Source organism: Cupressus sempervirens, chromosome 3 (genome assembly GCF_028749045.1).
Source record: "Cupressus sempervirens isolate cs-2001-9-10 chromosome 3, ASM2874904v1, whole genome shotgun sequence".
NCBI classification, from domain to species: domain Eukaryota; kingdom Viridiplantae; phylum Streptophyta; class Pinopsida; order Cupressales; family Cupressaceae; genus Cupressus; species Cupressus sempervirens.
Genome location: NC_143120.1, coordinates 50,869,469 through 50,896,548, shown reverse-complemented (window position 1 = coordinate 50,896,548; position 27,080 = coordinate 50,869,469). Strand labels below are relative to the sequence as shown.

At 37.6% G+C, this 27,080-nt stretch overlaps 2 protein-coding genes across 7 annotated transcripts in view; one reads left to right on the top strand and one right to left on the bottom strand.

Annotated features, from left to right (window-relative positions):
* The window catches only part of LOC149564738 (MADS-box transcription factor 29-like), a 258,597-nt gene extending 238,701 nt beyond the window's left edge, over window positions 1-19,896 (top strand). Inside the window, exon 5 of one of the 3 annotated variants that reach the window (XR_016361914.1) lies at window positions 19,610-19,737. Coding sequence is in view for 1 of the 3 variants with exons in the window: in XM_089818307.1 (XP_089674433.1) it covers window positions 19,610-19,763 (154 nt within the window). In the remaining 2 variants the exon portion in view is untranslated. Of the gene's footprint in view, window positions 1-19,609 lie in introns of all 3 variants that reach the window. The other 2 variants (XM_089818307.1, XM_089818316.1) reach the window with 2 other exon arrangements.
* The window catches only part of LOC149564737 (MADS-box transcription factor 14-like), a 162,819-nt gene continuing 136,704 nt past the window's right edge, over window positions 966-27,080 (bottom strand). Inside the window, exons 6-8 of one of the 4 annotated variants that reach the window (XM_089818304.1) lie at window positions 1,736-1,777; window positions 1,528-1,646; window positions 966-1,412 (exon numbers count right to left, since the gene is read on the bottom strand). In XM_089818304.1, coding sequence (XP_089674430.1) covers window positions 1,403-1,412; window positions 1,528-1,646; window positions 1,736-1,777 — 171 coding nt within the window. In that variant the 3' untranslated portion in view covers window positions 966-1,402. Of the gene's footprint in view, window positions 1,413-1,523; window positions 1,647-1,735; window positions 1,778-27,080 lie in introns of those variants that run through there. The other 3 variants (XR_016361909.1, XM_089818305.1, XR_016361910.1) reach the window with 3 other exon arrangements.

Here is a 27,080-nt window from a genome sequence, read left to right as displayed (position 1 = left end):
CAAGTGAAATTATTAGATTCTTTTGTAAAAAGTGTATATAAGGAATACAAACTATTCTAGTATGTATATGAACAATGAAATGCATAGAATTAGTCGATGAAATTAAAAGAGATTAATCATTGATATTAGAATTCAATGATCTTAAGAACAATATATTAATTTTTCGGAATTGACATAATGTTTTGGTTACTAAAAATTTGCAAAGAAACTGATTAAAAGACTTGAAATATCCTAAACCAATATATACTCCATTATAACAAAGCATTATGTTCTATAGTGATAATAGTACATTGTATATTGATAATGGTATTAAAAAGTCAATGGAACTTTTGTATTCATAAATGGGGGGAAGTCGGAAGTTTAACTATTTGATTTCTACAAGGCCTTCTATTGCATATTCAATCAGCCTCCTTGAACCTCGTTAAAAAGTCATGGGAAGAGTAAATTGATATTGTAGGTGTTATAAACTAGAGTCATTTGATATAATAGGTGTTATAACTTTAAAACATGTATATTGATTATACTGACCTTTTGAATTTTAAATATACTAACCATTTGAATTTGATAGCTTAAATAGATTTGGAATAGGCAAATAGATTTGGAATAGGCAGGTGACCAAGATGAGTAAATCAACGTGGATTATGCATTTAGCTTAGGATCAAGCAGTGTCTCTCGGAGCAATAAGAAGCAAACTATTTCTTTATCAATTATTAACGATAGCAATGAAACATTGTTGAGGGCTATTTATCAAATATAAAAGATAGCTATGGAACAATGTGATATTTGCGAAGCTATCTGGCTAAGATGCATTCTTTAGGCTACGATAGTACCAATTTCAATTAAAGTGTCAAAATCAAAGAGTAATCTAAGTCAGAAAACAATAGAGTTTATCATGAAATATTTTAGAACATTGAATCACAATCATTCTATAAGAGAAGCCTCACCTCAAAGAGAAAGAGCTGCAATTTTTAATAAACGATAACATGGCAGATGTATTCACTAAAGCATCGGGCGGGACAATGTTTGCAGTGTAAAAATATAGGTAAGGTGTCCATCGTGTATTCTGTAAGGGTCTACAATTAACCATCGAAGTTCCAGCATGCCATCAAAGATCCACAATTAGCAATCATTCGCTAACAAAATGCTTAGAAATGCATTGCAACTATATAAACATGTATACTTCGTTGATGAATGGAAAAAAAGCTCTTCTGCTGTTCCTTTATTTGCTTGTCACCATCCTCTATTTTCTAGCTGCTGGTTTGTTTCAAACAAAGTGACAGGTGCAAGTCTACGAACATTAATTGAATATTCAGATTTCCTATCGTATGATCTGTTTGAATACTGTGAGGACTTAACAGTTTCTCAAAATAACTTGCAGAGATCTCTTGGACAAGAGTTCCCTTCAGGACAGGCTGCACACGTACAATCTCCTCAGTAATTTTTTTTATGATATATAGAATAAATTTTCCATTGATATAAAGAACACTCATTTAGCAGAAATCACAGAAGTTATAGTTACAGAATTACGTGAGATTTAAATTAGTCTGAGGTAGATCTTGTTGAGTTGCAGCATCTGTATCCGAATTATCGTTGACTCCTTCCATGGTGTCAGTGCTAAAGTGGCATGGCGTGCAACTTCTACCAACCTGTAACACTTTCATATTTTCATTCATGCCTTAAAGCAAAAGAAAAATGACAATGGCGGAGAGGGTATTATTGATAGACATTCTGTTACCTTTTTCACCAGAGTAGCGTTTTCGACTTTCAGTGATTTTGCCTGCGTGGCAATAGAAATCAGCAACCATTACCTAAACAATTTCATTTAAGGAATTCTCAAAAGCATTTTTTATGTAACGTTTGGCAATTCCAGTTTAATATGCAATACATGACGAGAAAACCAAACAAAGCCGTGATGTTTACAATTGTAGGAATCCTTAAGGTGAGATGTCAAAACCAAGTAACATGTATGCAATACAACTCAATTCATGCTACATTCCTTCAGCTGGAAAAAATTAAATAAATTGTAACAGGAGGATAAAATTAAAAAATAATTGCAGTTTTTACATGTAAATAGAAAAGTTATTCTTGAAGAGTTGTGAAGTTTGCTTGAAATTGCATCTCAGGTTCTAGAGGTTCTACGGATTATTTAATATCTATACTTATCGAGGCATAGTGTAACCTTTGTTTCTTTTGCCTGTCTTTGCCGGCAAAAAGCGTAATTGTAGACAGCGGAAAAAGATATGATCACACGGGCATACTGGCATTTTTTGAAGGAAACAAATTGTAAGAAACAGCAGCCTTTCTCTGTCGCAGGTCCAAACTCTGTCTACCAAGTGAAGTTTAATGATAAACTGAGAAAGAGTGTGACGATGTCATAAACAATCATATTTAGAATTTCATTCAAGCCAAAAGCAAAATCAGGACTATCATGTCTAACCCCGATTTAAAGGAAATATTTTAAATTAGTGGGAGTACTTTTCTGTTACATGTCTAATCTAGGAAGAGCACATTGTGATGCAGTAAAAAAAGTTTTCAGATACTTGCGGGTACCTCCGTGTACTCTATATGTTTCTATGGAACAAGAAAAGTGCATTCCTGAATTTTCATGACTTTGTGGATTCAGACTAGGCTCGCGATGTTGATAGAAGAATATCCACCAATGCATATATGTTTACATTATTTGGTAGTGCAATCAGTTGGATGAGCAAGCGACAACCTGTGGTCACTTTGTTTAACTAATGGGGCAGAGTATATGGCAGCTACTCATGCTTGCAAGGAAGCTATCTGGATTAAGAGATTGTGTTCAGATGTAGAGTTCAAATAGGGTGCAGTGACAATTTATAGTGAGAGTCAGAGTGCAATATGCCTAGTGAAGAACCCAAAATTTCATGCGAAGACCAAGCACATTGACGTACAATATCATTTTGTGAGAGACATGGTCAAGGACGGCAAGGTGAAGCTAGAGAAGGTGGAGACTTTAGCAAATGTTGTTGATGCATTAACTAAGCCCGTGAGCACAAAGAAGTTCGGATGGTGTTCGGAGTTCATGGGCCTCTCGGCCCCTAGCAATTAAGTCCATGTTACTTTGAATCCCCTAACTCTTGCAAGGTGTTTCACAAGTAGGAGAATGTTGAGAATTGTGTCTCAATCTTGCAAGCTTTTTTTGGAAAATTGTAGAAAATTCTAGAATTTGTTTGTGGTAGTTTTCCATCTGTTTTTGAGTTGGAAAAAGGTGTACGAGTTGTTAAAAATGTGTCTTGTCCCTCAAACAATATATGAGGGTTTTTTTAAGAGTATAAACAACTCATTATATAACTTTTATGGGGGTCTAAACTAGAGAATAAAATTATGGACGAAAATGTTATTCTTGGAGTTACAAATGACAACTGGGTAACAGGTGGCATGGTTGTTTTGCCCATGGTTATGGACCATGGTTTTGTAAGACCACAAATGGTTTCCAACTTTTAATTCACTATAAAAGGAGGGCTTGAGGAGGTGTTTGAATCATCAAGTTACGTTTGCAAGACTGGGTGCTAGAAGGACTCTCTCAGAGTTCGAGTCTCAGTTCGAGTTGTACTGATGCGCTCTTGTAAGAACATGTATTGGAAGTGTATTGTAATCCTCTTAATTTGAGAATACATTGTGTGGGTTTTGGAGGGTGAGGTTTTTCTCCTAGAAGGGTTTCCCCATGGTAATCATTGTGTTATGCGTTCATTGTTATTTTGATTATATTATATTATGCATTTCTTAAGATCTCTGCAATAGTTATTTGAATTTGCATAATCGTCCTTTTAAGATTAGTGTAGAAAACGATTCCACACACTTTTGCTTCCTTACAAGCACAACTCCTAACAGGGTTGGAATCTACTAACAAGGACTCATATCTACTGAATGTTGTAACAGACTCCTAACGAGGTCTATTCTCTAACAAGAAATATTTATATTAGTACATCATCTTGTGAGTACCATTCCCATCGGGGTTTTCCCTCTAATCACGGGTTTCCCTAGTTAACATATCTGGTGTTAATTGTGTATGAGTATCTTTTTTTGGTTTCGATTAACATTACTCACATGGTTAAGATTGTTTGAAGTTAATGATTGTGATAATTGTTGTATAACTAATTCAACCTCCGCCCCCCCCTCTCCCAAAGTTATATCAGTGGACTATATATTCTAACAATTGATATTAGAGCATCAAGTTCTTGAAGATAAGGCTTAACAACTTTTGGAGATTGATGGCGAATATGTTGAAGAAAGATAGTCCAAGATTCGATGGGGCCAACTATGATAATTGGAAGGAAAAGATGAAGACTCATCTGCTATGCATGGGTCCAGGACATTGACTTTTGACGAAAGCTAAGAAGGTAATTGTTGAAGAATCAAAGCTAAAGGAATGCAATGAGGGAGAAAGAGATCTATTCATGTGTAACATGAGAGCTAGAGAAGCCCTATTGTTAGCTTCTCTCAAGAAGGAATACAATCTGGTAAAGACATTTCAAACTTCTCATGAAATTTGGAAAGCATTAGAAGTTACTTTTGAAGGTGATGATCATGCAAAAAGAATGAGATTGCAAAATTGGATTTGCATATTTCAAGATGCTAAGATGATGGAAGATGAATCTATAAGAAGTTATGTTGGTAGAATATCAAAAATTATTGTAGGTATTCGGTCTCTTTGTGAAACTAAACAAGATGATGAGGTTATATAGAAGGCTTTGAAAAATTTGACCCCACCTTTCATGCAGATAGCTCAGAGGATTCAGCTAGTACTGCCCTATACCAAAGATTTCACAAAGAAAACATTGCTTGGAAGGTTAGAGTCTGTAGAAGCAGAATTGAGATACTCTGAAGAACTAGCCAAAGTTGAGAGAACTTTTAGTACTCTGAACATTCGACCTAATTTGTCAAGAAGTGCAAGTGCAAGAGGAGACTTTGCCAGTAGTAGCAAATTTGAAGAAGATAAGAAGATTGAAGAAGGAATAGCCCTTCTGGTATGAAGAGACAAAGATGGTAAGAAAATCTTTAAGTGTTGGACTTGTGATGAATATGGTCATTATGCATCTAAATGTCCTAAAGGAGAGAAAAAGTTTAGAGGAAAATTTAAACCTAGAAGAGATAAGGATAGAAAAAATTTCTATGCTAATGAGAATGAAGAATATGATGAAAGAGATCAGAAGGAAAGTGATGATGAATTAGAATTTGTGGCCATCGAGGAAGATGATCTTGATAGAGAAATTAGAGAAGAGAGAGCTCTAGGTAACCCAAGTTGAGAAGAAATCAGATTGGATAATTGATAGTGGGTGCTCACATCACATGACTGGTGATATGAACAAGTTTGTTAAGTTGAGAAATCATAATGGAGGTGTTCTTAGAGTTGGTAACAATGCAGCTTCTCATATTAAAGGGATTAGATCTATTACTCTCAATGGTAAAACTAACACTGATGATGTTTATTTTGTTAACGGTTTGAAACATAATCTGTTAAGTGTTGGACAGCTGGAAGACAAGGGATATCTGGTGTAGTTCACAGAGAAGACTTGCATTATCAAAGACAAAGATGGTAATCTGATTGGTACTAGAACTAGATCCAAAGGTAATGTATCTCAATTGAATCCTACTGAAATAACATGTTTGGTTGCAAAAATTGATAACAATTAGTTATGGCATAGAAGGGTCTGTTATATAAACTTTGATAAAATTGTGAAGGTTAGTAGTACATTTGCAATGAGAGATCTGCCTAAGATTATTAAAACTACTAATGTAGTCTGCAAGGAATGTATTTCGGCTAAGTAGAGGAAAGTGTCTTTTCCTAGCAAGAAGTTCTCTACTACAAAGAAATTGGAGATTGTTCACACGGATCTAAGTGGTCTTGCAAGAACCCGAAGATTCTATGGTGAAAGGTACTTTATGATTTTTGTTGATTATATCACTACAATGATGTGGGTAGCATTTATTAAAGAGAAATCTGAAGCTTTTGAGAAGTTTAAGATATTTAAGAATAGAGTTGAGAATGAATTTGGTGTTAAGATTAAGTGTTTGTGATCTAATAGAGGGGGAGAATTCAACTTTAGAGAATTTGACATATTTTGTGAAGAAAATGGAATCAAAAGACAACTATCTATACCTAAAACACCTGAGCAAAATGGGATTGTTAAAAGAATAAATAAGTATGTAGTAGAAGCAGCAAGAGCAATGTTGTTTGAGAATGATTGTTTCTAAGACATTTTGGAAAGAAGATTTTAAGAGAAGTATAAAGCTTTTGAGAAATTTAAGATTTTTAAGAATAGAGTTGAAAATGAATCTGGTGTCAAGATTAAATGTTTGAGATCATATAGAGGAGGAGAGTTCACATCAAGAGAGTTCAACATATTTTGGGAAGAGAATGGAATCAAAAGATGATTATCTTCACCAAGAACACCTGAACAAAATGGGATTGCTGAAAGAAGCAATAAATCAGTAGTAGAAGCAACAAGAGCAATGTTATTTGAGAATGATGTCTCAAAGATATTTTGGAGAGAAGTAGTTAGCACTGCAATATATACTCTGAACAGAGTACAGATAACAAAAAGGTATGAGCAAGACACATTATGAGTTATGGTTTGGTCACTAACCATCAATCAAGTATTTCAGAATATTTGGACATAAGTGTTACATAAAGAGAGATGATTATATTGGTAAGTTTAATCCTAGAAGCGATGAAGGTATGTTTCTTTGTTACTCATTGAAAAGTAAAACATATAGATGTTCCAACTATAAAACTAAGACAATAGTTGAGTGCACAAATGTAAGGATTGATGAAGAGTTTGGTGCTAAACAAAAGATGGTAGATTATAATTCTAATGAAGAAGAGGATAATTCTGGAATTGTTAGATAGAATGTTGAAGTTGTTTTTTAGACTAACGATAACTTAAAAAATGATGTATTTGTTGAGCATAGAGAGGAATAGAGATCTGAACCTAGAGAAGAGTTAAGAGTTGAGATATCAACTCCTACCTCCAAAATAAACATGACAAAGAATCACCCTCTCTTCTTTGAGAAACTTCCACCAAGTTAGGGCTGGTCCGCTTACCCTAGATTTGGAAACCTTCACATTTTGTGCTTTAGTAACTCCTTCACAATCAAATTGATTCTCCATGCCCCCTATCCATTCCATAACTAAATCAAGATCCACCCTACCCATGATCAAGGGTACTCCTTCAAAGACTTGTCACTCAAAGCTTTAATAGCTTTAAGAATGACACAATGCAAGGCAAGAGCATCCCCAAAGGAGATGTCCTAGCCCCCTACTATAAAACCACACAGCGGAAACACAACAACAAGGAAAAATAATGCGAGATTTGATACCAAATCACAATAATATATTCATAAAATATAACTGATTATATGCAATGTGTCGGGCTGTAAGGCCTTCCTAGTTACGGCCAAATATAAAGCGAGTAATAGTTCTGTAAGAGCCCTCAAGATCCAATCCCAAACCCTAGCTAGTCCAGATCCACACTCTGGTAGAAACCCACAAGGGAGATCTCAACTTGTGCTTGCAAGCACACCGAGCTATCTCCTTATTTTCCAAGCCACAGCTACTAGCTTTGCTCCAACTTCATCCAAGTGTAAACTGCCTCACATTCAGCGCTCTGTTCACAAACTTAGGAAAACTCGCTCTTCAGCTACTTTCCACACCCACTCCTCTTCTGAGTGTATGAATAATAATTAAAGACTTCCCCACAACCCCTTCTTATACCAATCAAAGCCACAAGTCGGCCCAAAACACAAATTAAATGAAAATAAATAAATTAAATGCCAAAGTCGGCCTCCTACAATAATTAAATTCCCAAAATCGATGTCTTAGTAAAATTGCAATATCTCTTAGCTCCGAATGAATTAGAACTCAAGCTTCAAACCATAGGTAGAAGTCTAGGCCCTCTTCAATCTTTGAAAGTTTCATCCTTTAACTCATTGTGAAAAATTAGTTATACAGCGTTAAACAGACACCAAATTCTCGGACCATGCCAAGCAACCAAAGACCATGCCGAGCTCCGTAGACCATGCCAAGTTCCAAAGACCATGCCGAGCAATCAAGGATCATGCCAAGCTTCCAAGACCATGCTGAGCTCCCAAGACCATGTTGAGCTCCCTAGACCATGTCAAGCTCCAATCCTTCTTTGACCGAGTACCAATCCAAACACCCTCCAAAGCAACTACTGAACCTGCTCCCATAAACTCCAAAGTAGTTACCAAGTAAATCTAAGATGCTCTTGCATCAAACTCCCCAGGTAAATAGAAAAGTGTGTCCCACACTTTGATGCCCAAAAAAAGAGCAACAACCAACTTCATCTTCACTAAAGGCTTCCACTCCAACAGGGATAAGAAAACCAATTTGCACATCATCCACATCCACATCATTCTATCAAACACAGTAATCTCATCCAACCAATCATCATGCTCACTCCTAGGAACAAACTAAACATAATGCTTCATCAACAAACCCCTATCCATATCAACAACTAGGGAATCCATACCAGCAACAACCAACTCCACATTAGTGACAATATGAAGATCTCCATCAAGACATGCCAAACTCTCAACACCAACCATCTCATTGCTCACAACAAGATGCTCTGCAACACACAACTCACCACCAACAGCAACCAGATCATCCACGACCAAGCACTCTACAATTTTCATGTCAGACTCAATCAACTGATCATGAAAACCAACCTCTATCCTAGCATCAACAATGTTAAGAATATCTTTAGCAACAACTTCCATCTGTTCTACAGGTTTTGTATCAGACTCAACAAACTGATCAACAAAAATAAACTCTTCCACCTCGACCTTGTTATGCCATCTTCTCTCACAAACAAGTCTCTTAACTGGCCAAACGACTCTGTTCCAGATCAATAGACTCCAACTCAACAAATATCTACACCTCCTCTCCACCACATCACGGAGATTTGCAAGCATCTCAGGGTCCAATCCTCTCTGAGCCATCTCCCCGAAAACCCTCTGCAACAAATCCTTCCCACGCTCCTTGTGACAACCTTGAATTGTTTGCAAGTCAAATCGCAACCTTCCACCTTGCATGAACAATCAGGAACCAGATCACAAGTCTGGGACCACAGATCCCGTAATCCACAAACTCTCTACGATCATGCCTCAACAAGATCAAACTTCCATCTTCGCATCCATCGATCAATTTACATGTCCTCCCAAGGTCCTGGTGTAAACTACCTCAGCTTCGACGATCTGTCTACACACTCAGAAACAACCTTCGCTCTGATACCACCTGACGCACTGCAAGGCAAGAGCATCCCCAAAGCAGATGTCCTAGCCCCCTACTATAAAACCACGCAGTGGAAACACAACAACAAGGAGAAATAATGTGAGATCTGATACCAAATCACAATACTATATTCATAAAATATAACTAATTACATGCAATGTGCCGGGCTGTAAGGCCTTCCCGATTACGGCCAAATACAAAGCAAGTAATAGTTTTGCAAGATCCCTCAAGATCCAATCCCAAACCCTAGCTAGTCCAAATCCACACTCTGGTAGAAACCCACAAGGGAGATCTAAACTTGTGCTCGCAAGTCCACCAAGTTATCTTCTTATTTTCCAAGCCACAGCTACTAGCTCTCCTCCAACTTCATCCAAGTGTAAATTGCCTCACATTGGGCGCTCTGTTCACAAACTAAGGAAAATTCACGCTTGAGCTACTTCCCACACCCACTCCTCTTCTAAGTGAATGAATAATAATTAAAGACCTCCCCACAACCCCTTCTTATACCAATCTAAGCCACAAGTCAGCCCAAAACACAAATTAAATGCAAATACATAAATTAAATGCCAAAGTCAGCCTCCTACAATAATTGAATTTCCAAAATCAAGGTCTTAGTTAAATTGCAATATCTCTTAGCTCCGAATGAATTAGAACTCAAACTTCAAACCATAGGTAGAAGTCTAGGCCCTCTTCAATCTTTGAAAGTTTAATCCTTTAACTCATTGTGGAAAATTAGTTATACAGCTTGAAACAGACACCAAATTCTCAGACCATGCCAAGCAACCAAAGACCATGCCGAGCTCCATAGACCATGCCAAGTTCCAAAGACCATGCCGAGCAACTAAGAACCATGCCGAGCTTCCAAGACCATGCCAAGCTCCCTAGACCATGCCGAGCTCCCAAGACCATGCCGAGCTGCATAGACCATGTCGAGCTCCAAGCCTTCTTTGACCAAGTACTAGTCAATACACCCTCCAAAGCAACTACTGAGCCTCCTCCCATGAACTCCAAAGTAGTTACCAAGTAAATCCAAGATGCTCCTGCATCAAACTCCCCAGGTAAATAGAAAAGTGTGTCCCGCACTTTGATGCCCAAAGAAAGAGCAACAACCAACTTCATCTTCACCAAAGGCTTCCACTCCAATAGGGATAAGAAAACCAATCTGCACATCATTCAATCAAACACAAGAATCTCATCCAACCAATCATCATGCTCACTCCTAGGAACAAACTAAACATAATGCTTCATCAAAAAACCCCTATCCATATCAACAACTAGGGAATCCATACCAACAGCAACCAACTCCACATCAGTGACAATATGAAGATTTCCATCGACACATGCCAAACTCTCAACACCAACCATCTCATTGCTCACAACAAGATGCTTTGCAACACACAACTCACCACCAACAACAACCAGATCATCCACGACCAAGCACTCTACAATTTCCATGTCAGACTCAACCAACTAATCATGAAAACCAACCTCTATCCTAGCATCAACAAGTTTAGGAATATCTTCAGCAAAAACTTTCAGCTGTTCTGCAGGTTTTGTATCAGACTCAACAAACTGATCAACCAAACCAAACTCTTCCACCTCGACCTTGTTATGCCATCTTCTCTCACAAACAAGTCTCTTAACTGGCCAAACGACTCTCTTCTGGATCGGTAGACTCCAACTCCACAAATAGCTACGAAATTCCTTCCTTACCCCATCCTTAACAAATCAGCCAAGCTAGCTTCAAATCGAGCAGTCATCTAAGAAAACCTCCTCTCCACCACATCACGGAGATTTGCAAGCATCTCAGGGTCCAATCCTCTCAGAGCCATCTCCCAAGGTCTTCGAAAACCCTCTGCAACAAATCCTTCCCACGCTCCTTGTGGCAACCTTGAATTGTTTGCAAGTCAAATCGCAACCTGCCACCTTGCATGAACAATCAGGAACCAGATCACAAGTCTAGGACCACAGATCCCATAATCCACAAACTCTCTACGATCATGTCTCAACAAGATCAAACTTCCATCTTCACATCCATCGATCAATTTACATGTCCTCCCAAGGTCCTGGTGTAAATTACCTCAGCTTCGGCGATCTGTCTACACACTCAGAAACAACCTTCGCTCTGATACCACCTGACGCACTGCAAGGCAAGAGCATCCCCAAAGCAGATGTCCTAGCCCCCTACTATAAAACCACGCTGTGGAAACACAACAAGAAGGAGAAATAATGTGAGATCTGATACCAAATCACAATAATATATTCATAAAATATAATTGATTACATGCAATGTGCTAGGCTGTAAGGCCTTCTCGATTACGGCCAAATACAAAGCAAGTAATAGTTTTGCAAGATCCCTCAAGATCCAATCCCAAACCCTAGCTAGTCCAGATCCACACTCTGGTAGAAACCCACAAGGGAGATCTAAAATTGTGCTTGCAAGCCCACCAAGCTATCTCCTTATTTTCCAAGCCACAGCTACTAGCTCTGCTCCAACTTCATCCAAGTGTAAACTGCCTCACATTGGGCGCTCTGTTCACAGACTAAGGAAAAGTCACTCTTCAGCTACTTGCCACACCCACTCCTCTTCTAAGTGAATGAATAATAATTAAAGACTTCCTCACAACCCCTTCTTATACCAATCTAAGCCACAAGTCAGCCCAAAACACAAATTAAATGCAAATACATAAATTAAATGCCAATGTCGGCCTCCTACAATAATTAAATTCTCTAAATCGATGTCTTAGTAAAAGTGTGATATCTCCTCATTCCAAATGAATTAGAACTCGAGCTTCAAACTGTACGTAGAAGTCTAGGCCCTCTTCAATCTTTGAAAGTTTCAGCCTTTAACTCATTGTGGAAAATTAGTTATACAACTTGAAATAGACACCAAATTCTCAAACCATGCCGAGCAACCAAAGACCATGTCAAGCTCCATAGACCATGCCGAATTCCAAACACCATGTCGATCAACCAAGGACCATGCTGAGCTCATAGACCATGTCGAGCTCCATAGACCATGTCGAGCTCCCTAGACCATGGCGAGCTCCCAAGACCATGCCGAGCTCCCTAGACCATGCCGAGCTCCAATCCTTCTTTGACCGAGTACCAGTCCAAACACCCTCCAAAGCAACTACTGAGCCTCCTCCCATGAACTCCAAAGTAGTCACCAAGTAAATCCAAGATGCTCCTGCATCAAAGAAAAGGATCTTCTTAGATTGGAGGATTAGGTTCAAGGCCTACATCTTCTTTAGCAACTTCTTTGCTCTTATCTTCACCAATATCTAGCTTTTCCTTCATCTTGTCAGTTGTTTCTACCACTTCATCAAGCCTACCCTTCATAGCTTCAAAGGCCTCCTCTAGGAGTCTATTCCTCTCCTTTTATTTTGTCACTTCTTTTTTCAACTCAAAATTTGTCACCATAATGCTTTCCCCAGTGATTCACGTTCAAATGTAGACATAGACTATGCCTTATCACAAACCTTTTTAGGGCTTTGTTACCAATTTGATGTAACTAGATCCAAAACTCCTAGTTTAGGTATCAATGCTCAAACTCTCCAAGGATTCTCCTAAGCCTATAGGGTTACTACTTGACCCTATTCTTAAGAGGATCTCTCACAATTATCCCCTTCTGCAAGATCTATTACACCAATTACAACTCCAATTCTTTTCACTCTTAACTCACCTAGGCTCCTAGCTAGGCATTTTTTGCTATCTTTCAAGTTAAGGCCCAAACTCCAATGTAGTATCTAAGATCCTTCAAAATGTCTTTTACATGCTTGATATAAGCTTCTCTAGCAATCTTGGGCTTTGTCTCACAAACCCACTTCATGGAAATCTAAATTGCTCTTAGAAATCCTAGTAGCCCTAGAGCCCCCAATTTGGCCTACTATCAAGATTTTCACACAAAAATTCCAAAAACTTGTAAACAAGCTATGTAACTGATTGATGATCCAGATACCCTTTTCAAAGATCCTTCAAATTTCTTATATTTTAGTCTTTCCACCTACCCGTACATGGCTTAAGAATAAATACGTTGTTTTGTGTTGGATACAATTGTTTAATTGTGTGTTGTCTTTGATGTTACACAAATGTCATATCAGTTGGCAAATAGTGCTTACCAAGCTCAATTGGTCAACAAAGCAATTTTCAAAGTATATCAAGCATTCTTAGAAATTACTCTATGGAAACAGTGTCTACCAAGCTCACTCGAGCGTTGAAGGATTTTGTGGTAGAAGTCAGTGGTAACTGAGCTCACAAGGTTAACAAAGGAAACTTAGTGTTTACTGAGTTCATTTGGTCTCCAAAGGATTTTGCAGAGTTTGCAGTGGTAACCAAGCTTCAGTTGGTTAACACTAGAAATCAGTTCTGGAGTAGTGTTTACCGAGCAAGGTCGGCCAATGAATGATTTTGTCGTTTTGAGAAATAAAGTTTAATTATTTTATGTAATGATTGTAGCCGACTGAAATAATGATTATTGGTAATTTTAACTTGTAAATGAGCCGACTTGATAATTTTTAAGGTATAAATAAAAGGTCAAGTTGAGAATTCTAAAGTGTAATGAGCAAGCATGCAAGTGTGTTGATTGTTGAAGAGGAAAGTGTTAGAAAACTTTGAAGGATGGTCAGATATCCTTGAGGAGCAGCAAAGATTTATTCGGTCAAAGAGGATCTAATGAAGCAGAAAAGATATCTGTATTAGCAATTCAATTGCATCTCATTTAGGTCAATTCATTGTTACTTTCTCACCATTGTAGCAGTGATTCCTAAATCTCTTAACAAAGTTGGTCTAATGGCCATTTGTAATAGGGTGATTAAATCCTCTAATAAGGTCACACCTAATAGTGTGTTTTGTAACTTTTAACAGGGTTGCCTCCTAACAGGGCTCACTTCAGAAGAGTGAAAAATAGTAACTAGTTACTTGGTGGTTTTTCCCATATTGGGTTTCCATGTTAAATATGGTGTCTCATGTGTTCATGTCATTTCTTTTATGGTTGTATGTTAATCACTGTGAATGTTTAAGTCTGCTAAAGTTAACATACATTACATCTACCGAGTTACAACATTCTTCTGTATGTTTACCGAGTGATAGCAGTAACTAGTTTTATCAGACATCTAAGGGCTCTGTGGATTTATTTTTGTGATAACTGATTCAACCCCCCTCTCAATTACTCCATCTATATTTCCAACAGTTTTGAAGGGTTTTTTAGGGTTTAAATGCAACATAAAAGATATTGACTTCAAAGTATTACCAAATGATCTTGGCTGATAACCAAAACTGGTTCAAGGCACTCAACCTAACAGGAAAGGGAAATCAAAACCCAGCCAACTTCCTATAGATAGTAGCCATAGTGAAAGTATCTGATCGGTAGGCCATACTATTCTATGGCAAAGGCCCTGAGTGCAAGTCTTTGAGAGCTCAACTCTCCTCCCACCCACCCTGCATGGGGGCCTGGGTTCCTAGTCCATCTGCTACTTGTAAGTCATCCTATTATCAGTCAGCTGCCCCTACCATTCACCTTTTTTAATAGTAGGCCCTAGCAAATATATTGGTCGGAGGGTCGAGAGGTATATGGCTCATTGGTGGGAGGGCCGGGAGGTATTGGTTACTAGTTCCCGTGAGCAAAAAAAAGGTGAACTGAGTTCAATTTGCAAATCAAAAGGTGAAACTCCTTTAGAATAGTAGGGAATAATAGAATAGTAGGGCCCACAATAATCTTGTTGGGGGCATCCGAGAGCCTTCTAATAGTAGGGGGGCCTTAGAATAGTAGGCACAAGCAAGTTGTCAACTAGAATCGCCCTACTATTCCCCTATTATTAGATCCCACTATTCTAAGGGCCCTATTATTCTATGGGGCTCTGCTCGTAATCGAGTCATACATCTCTTCCCACCTTTCATGCCTCTCCTTGGCCCTCTAGCGGGATGGGTGGGAGGCACCTCCACACCTTGTTATCCAACTCTATTTCTTGGACTCGCACAAACCAATCCCAATCACCCAATTGTTCACTCTATTTCAGCATATAACTCCTAGTTGGGTAAGCCACATTCCCCTAGGAAATTCATGGAAAAATAGAAAATCAACTCTTGACCACCCCAAAATGCATATGTACACTATATATGTAGTGCTCTTCTTGAAAGATCCATTAACCTAACTTCAACTCAAGATAGGATAGTGACATATGGTCCAAAACTAACATTCAACGTCATTTCCTAATATTAGATTATTTTGTCGAGTCTTGGTCAACCTTTGAGCTATTCAAGCCACTTTAAGAACTATTAACAACCTAAAGACTCATCATTCACTAACCTATCTATCTACCCCTAGTCACATCCTTTAAGCTTTATAGTTAGCCCTTATTCAGTGATAGTTGGGTAGAACCATCTACAAGACAAAATGTTTCTAGACCTTAACCTAGATCCTAGGTGCTCCTACACTAGAAAGTTTAAAAACAAATCTCTTTTTAGGTAGGTGTCCTTGTTGTCAATCAGGATTGCGCCTATAGCGAGATAAGAAACTAGCTATCCTGTTGGAACATGGAAACCTCTCTTGGATGGTGGAGTTAAGAAGGAGAGAAGAATCTCCAAATTCTAGGCCAGTTCCTATATGATATCACCTATAAAACTAACTATGAACTCGGGAAAAGGGTTGAGAATGTATGTGAATAACTGGATACTAAAACTTAAAATAGGTGATACACTAATGGTTTTGAATGTAACTTTGATCAAATTACCATGAATTATGAAAAGACAATTGATTCACAATACTTAGCCAAACACGTAAATCTATGCAAGGACTGAGACCTATAATCACATGTATAACAATTGAAAGCTGCACTAAGGAACATAACTAAAATGAAGGCGAACACAACATTAAAGTAAAAAATCCACAATATTGCACAAGAACTAATTAGAAGGAACCGCTGAATCTCTATAATCAATGCTAAAAAATAATCTCTGCTACAAATGCCCTCACAATCAACTCAAAATCTGCAATGTGCAAAAATCTGTATCTAAAAGAAGGTCCCTCATAATGAGGTGAAAGTACACTATATAGAAAATAACCCTAACTCGGATTCCAAAATGATGCCTAGAAAAAATCACCCAAAAATGATGAAAACTATGAAGAAGCCTCTGAAAACTGCTCTCAACCACCTACTCAACTGATGGATAACTCGAAAACTAAACTCTAGCTCCTCAAAATCATGCATAAAAGCTCAAACTCGGATGCATTAACCTACAAATATAACATGTAAAACTACTCTTAATTATGCAATATATGCATAAAATAAGCTCTCAATCTGAACTGCATGCATAACTGATCATAACTACCCCATAGGATGCTAAAAATATCATCAAATAACCCCATTAATGCATGAGAATCTGGAACTGCACTTGACCTCCATAAATATCCCCATATCCAAGTGTCAACTGAACGTCCTCTTTGTTCCAAAAATAGCTCTCCAACCTTCTCTCCTTGCATTTAAGCATAAAAAATGCTAACTCCCTTAATCCCCTTTTTATGTAATTAATAAAATTAAAGGCCTTATAATGATAGCCATTTAATTTATTAATTTTACAATTATAAATCTTTTTTTTTTTTTTATATTTAATAATATTAATGTGTTCAATATTTTATCTCATTTATAACACATTAGTATTATTAAATATAAGTTATGTATATAAGAATGAAGGGTTTCTTTTCAAACCCTAGCCACATGAATGATATCTGCTGTAATCTTTGTTCTTTGCCATGGACGCCAGTATATTTTCTTTTCTCCTGGACACTTCATTGTTTTGTTGTTGGGTCTCTGGTGATATTTGTTGGTTCTCATCTTTCATTTGGATGCCATTTTCATTGTGGGTTTTGAGCTTTTGCTGATTCTAGAACACCACATTTTTGGAACTTGGTATCTTCGTTGGTACGTGACGCCATTTTCATGAGCTTTGGCCGCGGTTTTTTATCCGTGCATGCCATTTTTCTTGCACGTGGATTCCATTTTGTGGGTTTAATTCATGCGTGAATGGCTTCATTGTTTGGTGTTGTATAAAGCCTTCCATGCATGAACCAAAATTTGGTCGTCATACCTTCTCTTGTCGGGCACACGAGTTCTGATCTTGGTATGTGCCTAGATGGCTTTACTGGTTCTGAGCATTGTTTCTTGTTGTGAGCTTCTTGGTCATATGCAAGCCCTAAGTTACTAAATCCTCTTCCTTTCATAGACTGTTTTATGCATTTTCTAAAAAATGAGATAATATCCATAAATCTGTACTTGGGTTTGCATATTTTTGACTGATTTTTTTGGTAAGTAAGGGTTTCTTTCTGTTGAATCTGCATAATACCCTTCATGAGATTGTTTATTTACTTTCAACTCCATTTGGTAATAGTAGAAATGTTGTAGATGAACGAACTTCATTGTAATCTGTTGGCTTATAAATGCTGAAAACCCTTATTTCATGGGTCTTATAAATATGGAAAGACATGAAATCTTCATCTCAAATCTTCATATGGGCTTGTATATTTTTACTGTTGCAGGCTTTGATACTCCTTCCATACCTTTTAAATGTAACCCTGAGTTAAATAAAATCTTGTAAAAGAATTATAACTCACCTTACTGCCATAAGCATCTTCTTTTCTAGCTTTTTGAAACCCTCCATTAAATTATAACTTTGTAAGACCTTGCTTTTAATCCAGTAAATAAGAAATGTACACCCCATTGACTTCATTTTGGGAACAGGCCTGCTTTCCTTGACAATGTATCTATGATCTGTATCAATTAAGATTCTCTCCATACTTTACAGAGTAAGAGGATGTGTTTATATAACAGCAATAATTTCTCTCTTGGTAACTAAAATCTTGTTTAAATAATGTCGTTCATCGAGATTGATAGACCAGAATTGTGATGAATTGTTGAATGGTGTATAAAAGCTTTCTAATTGATCTCTGTCATAGCTTATGTTTAGACCTGCAACTTGTGAAACTGCTGAAGAAATTATCATGCATATGAAGCTCTACTCCTTCTCTTGTTTCAGCATCAAAATCACCTGTTGTTTTTCCATATTAGTTATTTCTTTGCTATAGTTGTTCATCATGTTTTAACCTTTGTATGTTAATTGTACATTCCAACATGTAGTATTTGTTTCATCCATTAGCACTTTACCACTATGTATGTCTTGTAGGCTGCAATGGTTGATAAGGTTCCTATTATATCACAACTTAAACTCCTTTCCAATCTTTTGGTAATGATTGGAGATACTTCTGTATGCCTATTCTTTTGTGTTGATCCTTAATTGTATTCCTTCAATTTCTGTTCTTGCATGTTCATAATAAAATGAATCTGGGTAATTATCATGAAAGCAATCTGGATTTTATATTGAAACACTGTAATTAACTAATCATATGCATTGTACTTAAGAATTAATATTTTGATGACAGTCCTATTACAAGCATGCATCACAGTTGAACATGGATGTTATCACATGGTATAACTACTAGCCCCTTGACTATTACTGTTGGCCTTGTACGTTTCACACAGCCCATTCTTCCATATGATTAGTTCTTCCACAACTTTTCCAACCACATTCCTATTTCCCGCAGCTGTAATCACTTTATCATATTTTTCAACAGTTCTGACTGATCTTGTGACTGATTGCATCTATACTTTCTTCATAGATGCTGAAATATACTTGCAAAGATCCTTGAAATTCCTTTATCCTAAGAATCAAACTTTATACTTCCTCCATGATTTGACCAGAAGGTCCCATACCTGTATTTTATGTATACCCCCTCGACAATCTCCTCTCGTCCCTTGCCTTTGCTGCTACATGATTCAACCAAAATGTTTCACGCTTGTAGTGTATGCGTGTCCCTTCAATGATCTCCTCAAATCTTTGGTTTTCGCCCTTCTTTGATTTGACCAAAAAGTTTCATGTTTGTAGCTTATGCACGTCCTTTCAATGATCTCCTCAATGTTTTCAATCAACTACATTGGTTTAACCAGAAGGTCCCATACCTGAAACTTATGTATGCCCCCTCAACAGTCTCCCCAATATCTTCTATCTTTGCCTGAACAAACTCAGCCAAAAGGCTTCATGCATGTAACTTATGCATGATCCTTCAATAGCCTCAAGTCTTCATACCTGTATCTGCACATGGAACAAACTCATTAGTATAAACATGTTTTATCTTCTTCGAATTTTTCTTGCCTTCTTGCCTTTTAACATAGTTATCTGAATAACCACGTTGTAGGAACATCAGAGTATAGATGATAGGAAAGTTTTCCATTTCTCAGTTCATATGAACTGACCCATTTCTTCAATCATTTTTTGCAGGTTTACTCCCAGATGGAGATGCGGGATCAGCCCTTCAGCATTCAGCGCAACAAACCTTCCATTTAGGCAAAGGATGCCTTTCCTCTTATATCTTTTTTTAGTACTTTTCTATTTGTACAATGTGTTTAATTCAAATATTTATGTTAGGAGCTAAGCACTTGTAATATCTGAATGCATTGTATTCAAGTGTTGTATTCTGAAAAAATAACACTTGAATATTTGAATAAATAATACTATTTTGGTACTTGTATTCTGAAAAAAGTGATCAATTCTCTTTTATGATTTCAGTACTTTGCATTCTGCATTCTTTTCATTCTGTAATATGTATTCTCAGCAACCAAACACCCTTAGTCAGTAGATAAAACATATTTAGTTTAGCGTAAAACATCTGATGTATAAGAGACATGTTAAATTGGTAACAGTACTCATTAGAAAGCCTAGAGCAAAATAATGTTTGAGGAAAAAATTCCAAGCCTCATCACCAATTGAGGCTCAGATGACTCATTTTCCGTAGAGAGTCAAACCCATCTTCTAGGTAAGAAGGTGACCTAGACCTCTAGACTCCTTGAAAAGATAACAATACTCCAAATTAAGTCTATAAAATCCACGATGACCAGCTTCAAAATCCTAGGGAAAATCGCAGAATAAATTTTCTAGCTTCGTGTATGAGGTCTTGGAAGGATCCCAACATGAAGAGTAGTAAACATGGGGGGGGGGGAAGCAAAACCTTAGAGAAAATATGAATGTTTCCATTAAGACAAAGAGGCTTGGTGATCCAAGAAGCTAATGTGTTCTCAATCTTGTCTAATACTATATTCCATAGGTCTACTAGTGAAGTTTGAAAGGAAAAGGAAATGCCCAAAAGGTGGAAAATTTCACCAATCTCTATCGACATTCATCTAGGATAGGGCTCGAAGAAAACATTTTTTACAGCATTGATTTATGTGCTAGTGTATATCAAAACCAAAGGGCAAACAGAAAGTGCCAAGATATTGATGAACTATCTAGAAGTTTTTTTCCCTCTCAAATAACATAAGGAAGAAGTTGTTTGCAAAATGAAAAAAATAGACAAGAAACTTCCCAAAGCCTTCAACAACGACTAGTAGAGATTGTATTGGCAAGAAACTACCCAAAGCCTTCATAAATAAGAACATATAAGGAAGGAAGCAAAGGAAACCTCTAACAAACGGATCCAAATAAGTCAAATCCATTCGATTGAAGACCATTGATAGTGATGGGAGTATAACCATCCCAAAAAGTCCTTTGGAGAGACTAGAGGAATTTGGGTTAAAATCCCAAGGTTTTGAGCATGGCAAGAATGAAAAGTCACTCAATGCAATTATTTTCCTTAGAAAAATCAATCTCAAGAAAAATACTCTACTTGGAGCAGCTAGCCCACTACATACCTTCTCACACAACAATAATGTTTTTAAGGATTAACCTAGATTTCTCTAGCCTAAGAATAAGAGGAAAGATATGACAAATGTTTGGAGCCAAAGCTTTAGCAATGGTCTTGTATAAGACATTAAGTAAGGTAATAGGCCTCCGATTAAAAATATCCTTGAGGTCTCTAGCCAAAGGAATGAATTTAATATTTCCTTCCTTAATAATATCTTTCAAATACTAGGAATGGAAGGTATCAAAATAGACCTTATCAAGGTGACGACCAACACAAGACTAGAGTATCTTATATAATTCTCACGACAACTCATCACCCTAAGGAGCGTTGTCATCCTCTATAAAGACTTCTTCCAATGAGATCCTTATTTGTAAGCATTTGATTACAAAAGATAGGTTGATCCTGTGAATGTTTTTTTAACACACCTACTAACAAATTCTATGAAGAATATTAGGAAGCTCAGAGTGAGGTATAATGAGCTCCTAGTCACCAAAAAGAATTCCTTGGAATCTTTGTCACCAAAGCCAATGGAGTCTCGAATTGATTTGAGCTAATCCAAAAGGATAGTAATCTATAATTGATTTTTGGTACCTCATTTGAAACAACCAAACTTGTAGATCAGCACTGAAATAATTCAAAGATAAATCTTCGCTAGCAGCAGGATAGAGGTCTTTAGTACAGGCATCATACAAATATTTATGTTACATAGAAAATTCTCTACCATAAATACAGAGAAATCTCAAATTAAGAGTGATGGCGTCATTCAACCATGCAATTCAACCTTTCAGCAGATGTGGCCTGGGTTCTAGGTTCCAAACTATTTGATTATGGTCTGCAGTAACTTGGTGATGAAACAATCATGTATTAAGGTAAAATGACATCATAGAAGCAGGCCTCCTAGTTGTCTATTCGTCAATAAAAAAATTAATGGGATAGCGGTTTGACAACATGACATCAACAAGATAAAATACAAGTCTTGATTTTTGGAGAAGACACAAAATATTACACTATGATTATGGCATGATCAAGCCTTTTAAAAATCATGTAAGAAACAGCTCTAAAATTACACCAAGTGCCTTAGAATCCATCAGAGAAATGCCAACTTGTATTAGGATTAATACCCAATTTATTTTGCTTGTAGTACAAGATTTCTCTATCTAGTTGTGTAGCATAAAGTGTTGGCAATATGGATTGTTAGATGTCTTCATAGCTGTCATTTATGGCAACATGTATTCGGCATTTCATTAATGCATTTAGAGTTAGAAAATTGTCTAAGTGTTAGACAGTTTGCAGCAATACAAAAATAGGTGTGATATGCATGAAAGACTCATTTTGAGTTAGCTTATGCACAGTTTAGAATAGCTCTATGATAGTGTCATGATGATTTATCCCAGTGTGCAGATGTGTATAGATAGTATGGCGTAAGTTACAGTTGAAATACTAGTATGGGTATTTGACAGAGAAAAATAGAGCATATCAAAAATATGAGATGTAATGAAGAGATGTGTAGTCACACAATGGTAGAGGATAGTTGTGTGGTGATGTTAGCCTGTGCGCAAGACATGGTATCACACATGAAGTTTTGTATAGACTATGAGCCCACAGGGCTATTACAATTGTGAATTAATTGGGAAAGCCTCAAGTCCGACTCAAAGAATTATTATGAAGACACAATATGAAGGAAAGTTGTTTTCCTTATTTGTAATGGATCTGGGAGGAGAAGATCAAGTGGAATGTGAAGTATTAATGCGTATTGCGAGAAGGAGCAAAATGCTTACTGAATGCGCGTAAGCGATCCAAGGGTCATTGGATGCGCAGTTTGTGACAGGGTTACAAAATCTGAAGGAGCAAAAGTCTAGTTAACAAGACAGGGATAGAGGAAGAAAGTACATTTTAGTTCTATTATTCTGCAAGGAATAATACAGGGATCATTTGGACAGTGAGTTCATTGATCTTAACATTCAAGCTGTTTGGGTAGTGGGTCCAGCTATCTTCCACAACTTCTAACAAGGTTGGCACAACTCTTAACAAGGTTGGAATCTCCTACCAAGGATTCAAAGTATCCTAACAGGGACTCATATGTACTGACAGAGTTGGCACAACTACTAATAGTGTTGGCGGAACTCCTAACAGGGTTGAGGCTTCTAACAAGGCCTAGTCCTCTAACAAGGACTTGAGATATGTAAGAATTTGCCTAAGGGCAAAATTAACCTAGGAACTGAGAACTCAAACACAAGCACACAGTACACCAAAGAGAGAGAGAGTATGATCAGAATAACAATGTATTCAATAACTGGTTCATCCTAAGAGTACACTAGGAGTGCTTGAATATAAAGGGCTCAAGTGAGCTTCTAGAATGCATAGAAGTTAGCATCATGATGTGTCATACAACCAAGCACATGTCCACTAGATATGGGTTATCCTCCATTAAGCACGAAAGTAAGTGCGGTGATGAGAGGATAAGCCTACAAGGCTGTGACACGCAAAACAGTGTTGTAGACACCATGTGCTTAAATAGAGTTGTGTACTCTTGTGTTGTCTACATGACAACTCAAAAGGTGTGCAAACTCCTAAGTGTCTCACAAATAAAAATAATTAAATAATGCAAAATAATTAAATAATGCATTAACCTAAGTAAACTTAAGTGTAATAAGTAAATACTTATTTACACCAACACCCCCCCCCTTAAGTGCAACTGAAGGGAATGCCCTTAAGCTTATGAACTAGGATAAAGATTCATAATGGGTCCCGATTACTAGGCCATATTAAGTACCCAAGTACATAATGAAGATGCAATCTCCCATAAAGCGAGGAAAGAGGGAAAAACTCATGGGAAAAACCCTCCCCCAAAAAGAGAGATAAATAAGGATGCATTGATGGATGGAGTAATAAAGACCCCCCCATTACGATACACATCCAGTATGTACATAAGAGAATAAGAGAAAGAAGAGAGATAGAATAGGCTCCCCCTCCAAAAGAAGAATGCCAATAAGTGAAAGCCGCTTTGATGAAGAAACTGGTCCAAAAATGCAGACTGGTGTTCCTCCCCTTAGGAAGAAACAATGCCAAAGGTACACTCCTGAAGATGTATGTTGGCCCTAAAACCTGCTCAAGTATCCCTGTACTGATGCTGAAGTTCACCCCTTCCAACTATGCTGAAAAGAACGAATGCAAATCTGGCAAGGATGTCTGTTGAACCTTTTCCACTGAACCATCTGTCTCCTCAACTAACAAAGAGACCTCCACTAATTGTTGTTCATAAGGATCCACAATCACACCAACCTATGATGATTGATCATGTAGAGAATGGACCTGAGGGTCAGAGTGAGCCCTCGCAACAAATATAGAAGAATCATCATCAATGAGAAGATGTATGTCCTTAAGTCTGTCTCCCAAGTCAACTGAAGTTGGAGGTGGAAGACGAGATGTACCATGTTGTGTTGGACCTTTCACTATGGCAATATAAGCACGTGGACTAGACTGATATGACCTTTCACTAAGACTGTCGATAGAACCCCACATGTCTGAACCTAATGAAGCACTATCGCTGGTGTCACTATCAGTTTCCACTGTGTATGATGTGCAGAGAGGAGTAGAAGACAAGCTGGGAGAACTTTCCTCAAAGTGAACATCCTTCTCCACAAAAATCTCATGTGTCTCTGGATCCATAAGTCTGTAAGCCTTGATATTGTCTTTATAACCGATAAAGGTACAAGGCCTAGGCGTCGGTGCCTTGCAACCCCTAGAAGATAAGTTTGCCCATGCTAGACAACCGAAGACTCTAAGGTGACTCACAGCCGATTTTCTGTTGCACCATGCCTCAAAAGGAGTCTTGCCATCTAAGGCTGAATGAGGAGACCTATTAAGTATGTGAGTAGCATTGCTAATGGCTTCAACTTCAAGTGTAGGATCAAGAGACTTGGCCTTTATCATGCAACTTGCCATGGTCTTGAGAGTCCTAATCCTCATAGCTGCAACATCTGTCTTGTGTGGACTCAATGCTGGTGAGTTCTGAAGATCAATCCCCTCAATTTTGCAAAAGTTCTTAAGTCTTCTGTCTACAGATCTATTCTCATTGTCCACCCTTAATACTTTGATGGCTTTCCTTGACTTTGTGTTCAACATGAGTCTTGAAGTCTTGAAGCTTATGAACCACTTCATTCTTATGATGAAGAAAGAAGACCCAAGTGAATCTCAAAAAGTCATCAACAAATGTGAGTATGTAGCGGCCTTGGCTAACTGAAGTCACTGCAAATGGTCCTACTAATACCATGTGAACTAGTTGAAGAACAACTGGAGCTCGAGAAGAGTTCCCTTTATCATACTTCTCCTTGAGATTCATATCCACTGAACAAGATGAACATTCTCCCTTAGAAAAGTTGATGTTGGGTAGACCTTTGACCATGTGTTTTGAGCAAAGTTGCTGAAGAGAGCAGAAGTCGAGGTGACCAAACTGCTCATGCCATAAGTTGTTTGAAGTAGAGTGAGTTAACAAGGCTTGGGAAGGACTCTTAGGCACAAAGTGGGAGAAGGAATAAAGCCTCTTGTCATCATTGACTTTCCCCACTGCTACCAATGAATCATCTCTGAGACTTGGCACCATCACTGAATCGGGAAGGAACTCAACCTTATGACCATCTCCTAGGTGAGTGATTTGGTAAACTGATAGGAGATTAAAGCTTAGATTTGGAACGTAGAGAACATCTTTGAATTCCTCATATTCCACTTCTACATGTCCTTTCCCTTCAACTTCCATCTTAGCATCATCTCCCACGAAGATGTGTGGTACCTTTGATTGCTTCAATGAAGAAAAGTCTTGCCTTGAAGAACCCATGTGGTAAGAGGCACCTAAGTCAAGTATCCATTCTTTTGTCACATTTTTGTTTGCCATAAGTGCTTGACCTTTACCTTTTGAAGAGGTTGGAGTAGAATCCTTGGAAGTACCTAGCACTTGAATCTTGTTCTTCTTGAGTAGATTTTCTAACTCATCGATTCTTTTTGTCTTGCAATGATGCTCGTCATGATTTTGCTTTTTGCAGTATGCACAAAAGAGTTTGTCCTTTTCATTACTTCCCTTCTTTTTTGAAGAAGAACTGCCTTGTTGAGAGGAGTCATGTTGTGTCTCAGATTGTGTTTTCTACTTCCACTACTTCTTCTTGTTTCTTTTTCCCCATTGACTTGATTTGGAATCATCACTAGCCATCAAGGCTTTGGTCTTAGATGACTTGAGAAGGCCAAAATCTGCCAAGTGAGATTGTTCAACAATCAACATGTCTGAAAATCCATCAAAGGAAGGTTTCTGGTAAGAAGATCCCATGGTTAACCTGTGAGTATTAAAACTCGAAACAAAGTTGGCGTACTCAGAAGGTAGCTTCTTCAAGATGTGATGAATCAACCTGTCATCCTTCATGAGATTTCCACAATCTTTAAGAAGTGCCTTATACTCATTGACTTTGATGATATAATCCTGAATTGTGTCATAATTCTTAGGATCTAAGAGAAGTAGATCATCCTCAATCTGAAATCCATTTTCTTCATCCACTTTACCATACAACTGTTCAAGTTTATCCCAAGCTTCCTTAGATTCTGAACAATTTTTAATGTGAAAGAGAAGATCCCCATGTACACAACTCCTAATAACACCTAAAGCCTATTGGTCTTGATTTGTCCAATCAATGAGTTCTTTAGCATCAGTAGGTTTGGTAATTGTACCATCAACATACAAACTATATCCATTTTCCATTAATCTACTCTATGCAATATCTTTCCATGTAGAATAGTTGCGTGAAGTTAAAGGAGGATATTTAAAACCCATGATGCAGAAATGAAAAGAGCACAAAATAGAGACACAAGAACACAGTACACAACCCCCCTTTTCACTCAATCAAAAGACCCCCCCAAAAAAGATGCTTTGGCACTTTATAAGTAGTGCGTTTACAATGGGCCACTTGTCAAAATGAACAAAGTGGACTTTCTGATTTTGCTTTTACAACTGCCTTATGAGGCTGAAATCTGTCACTTAAGCACTCTAGCTTAGATTTACAACAATTTTGAAAGAGAACAAAGCTTTAC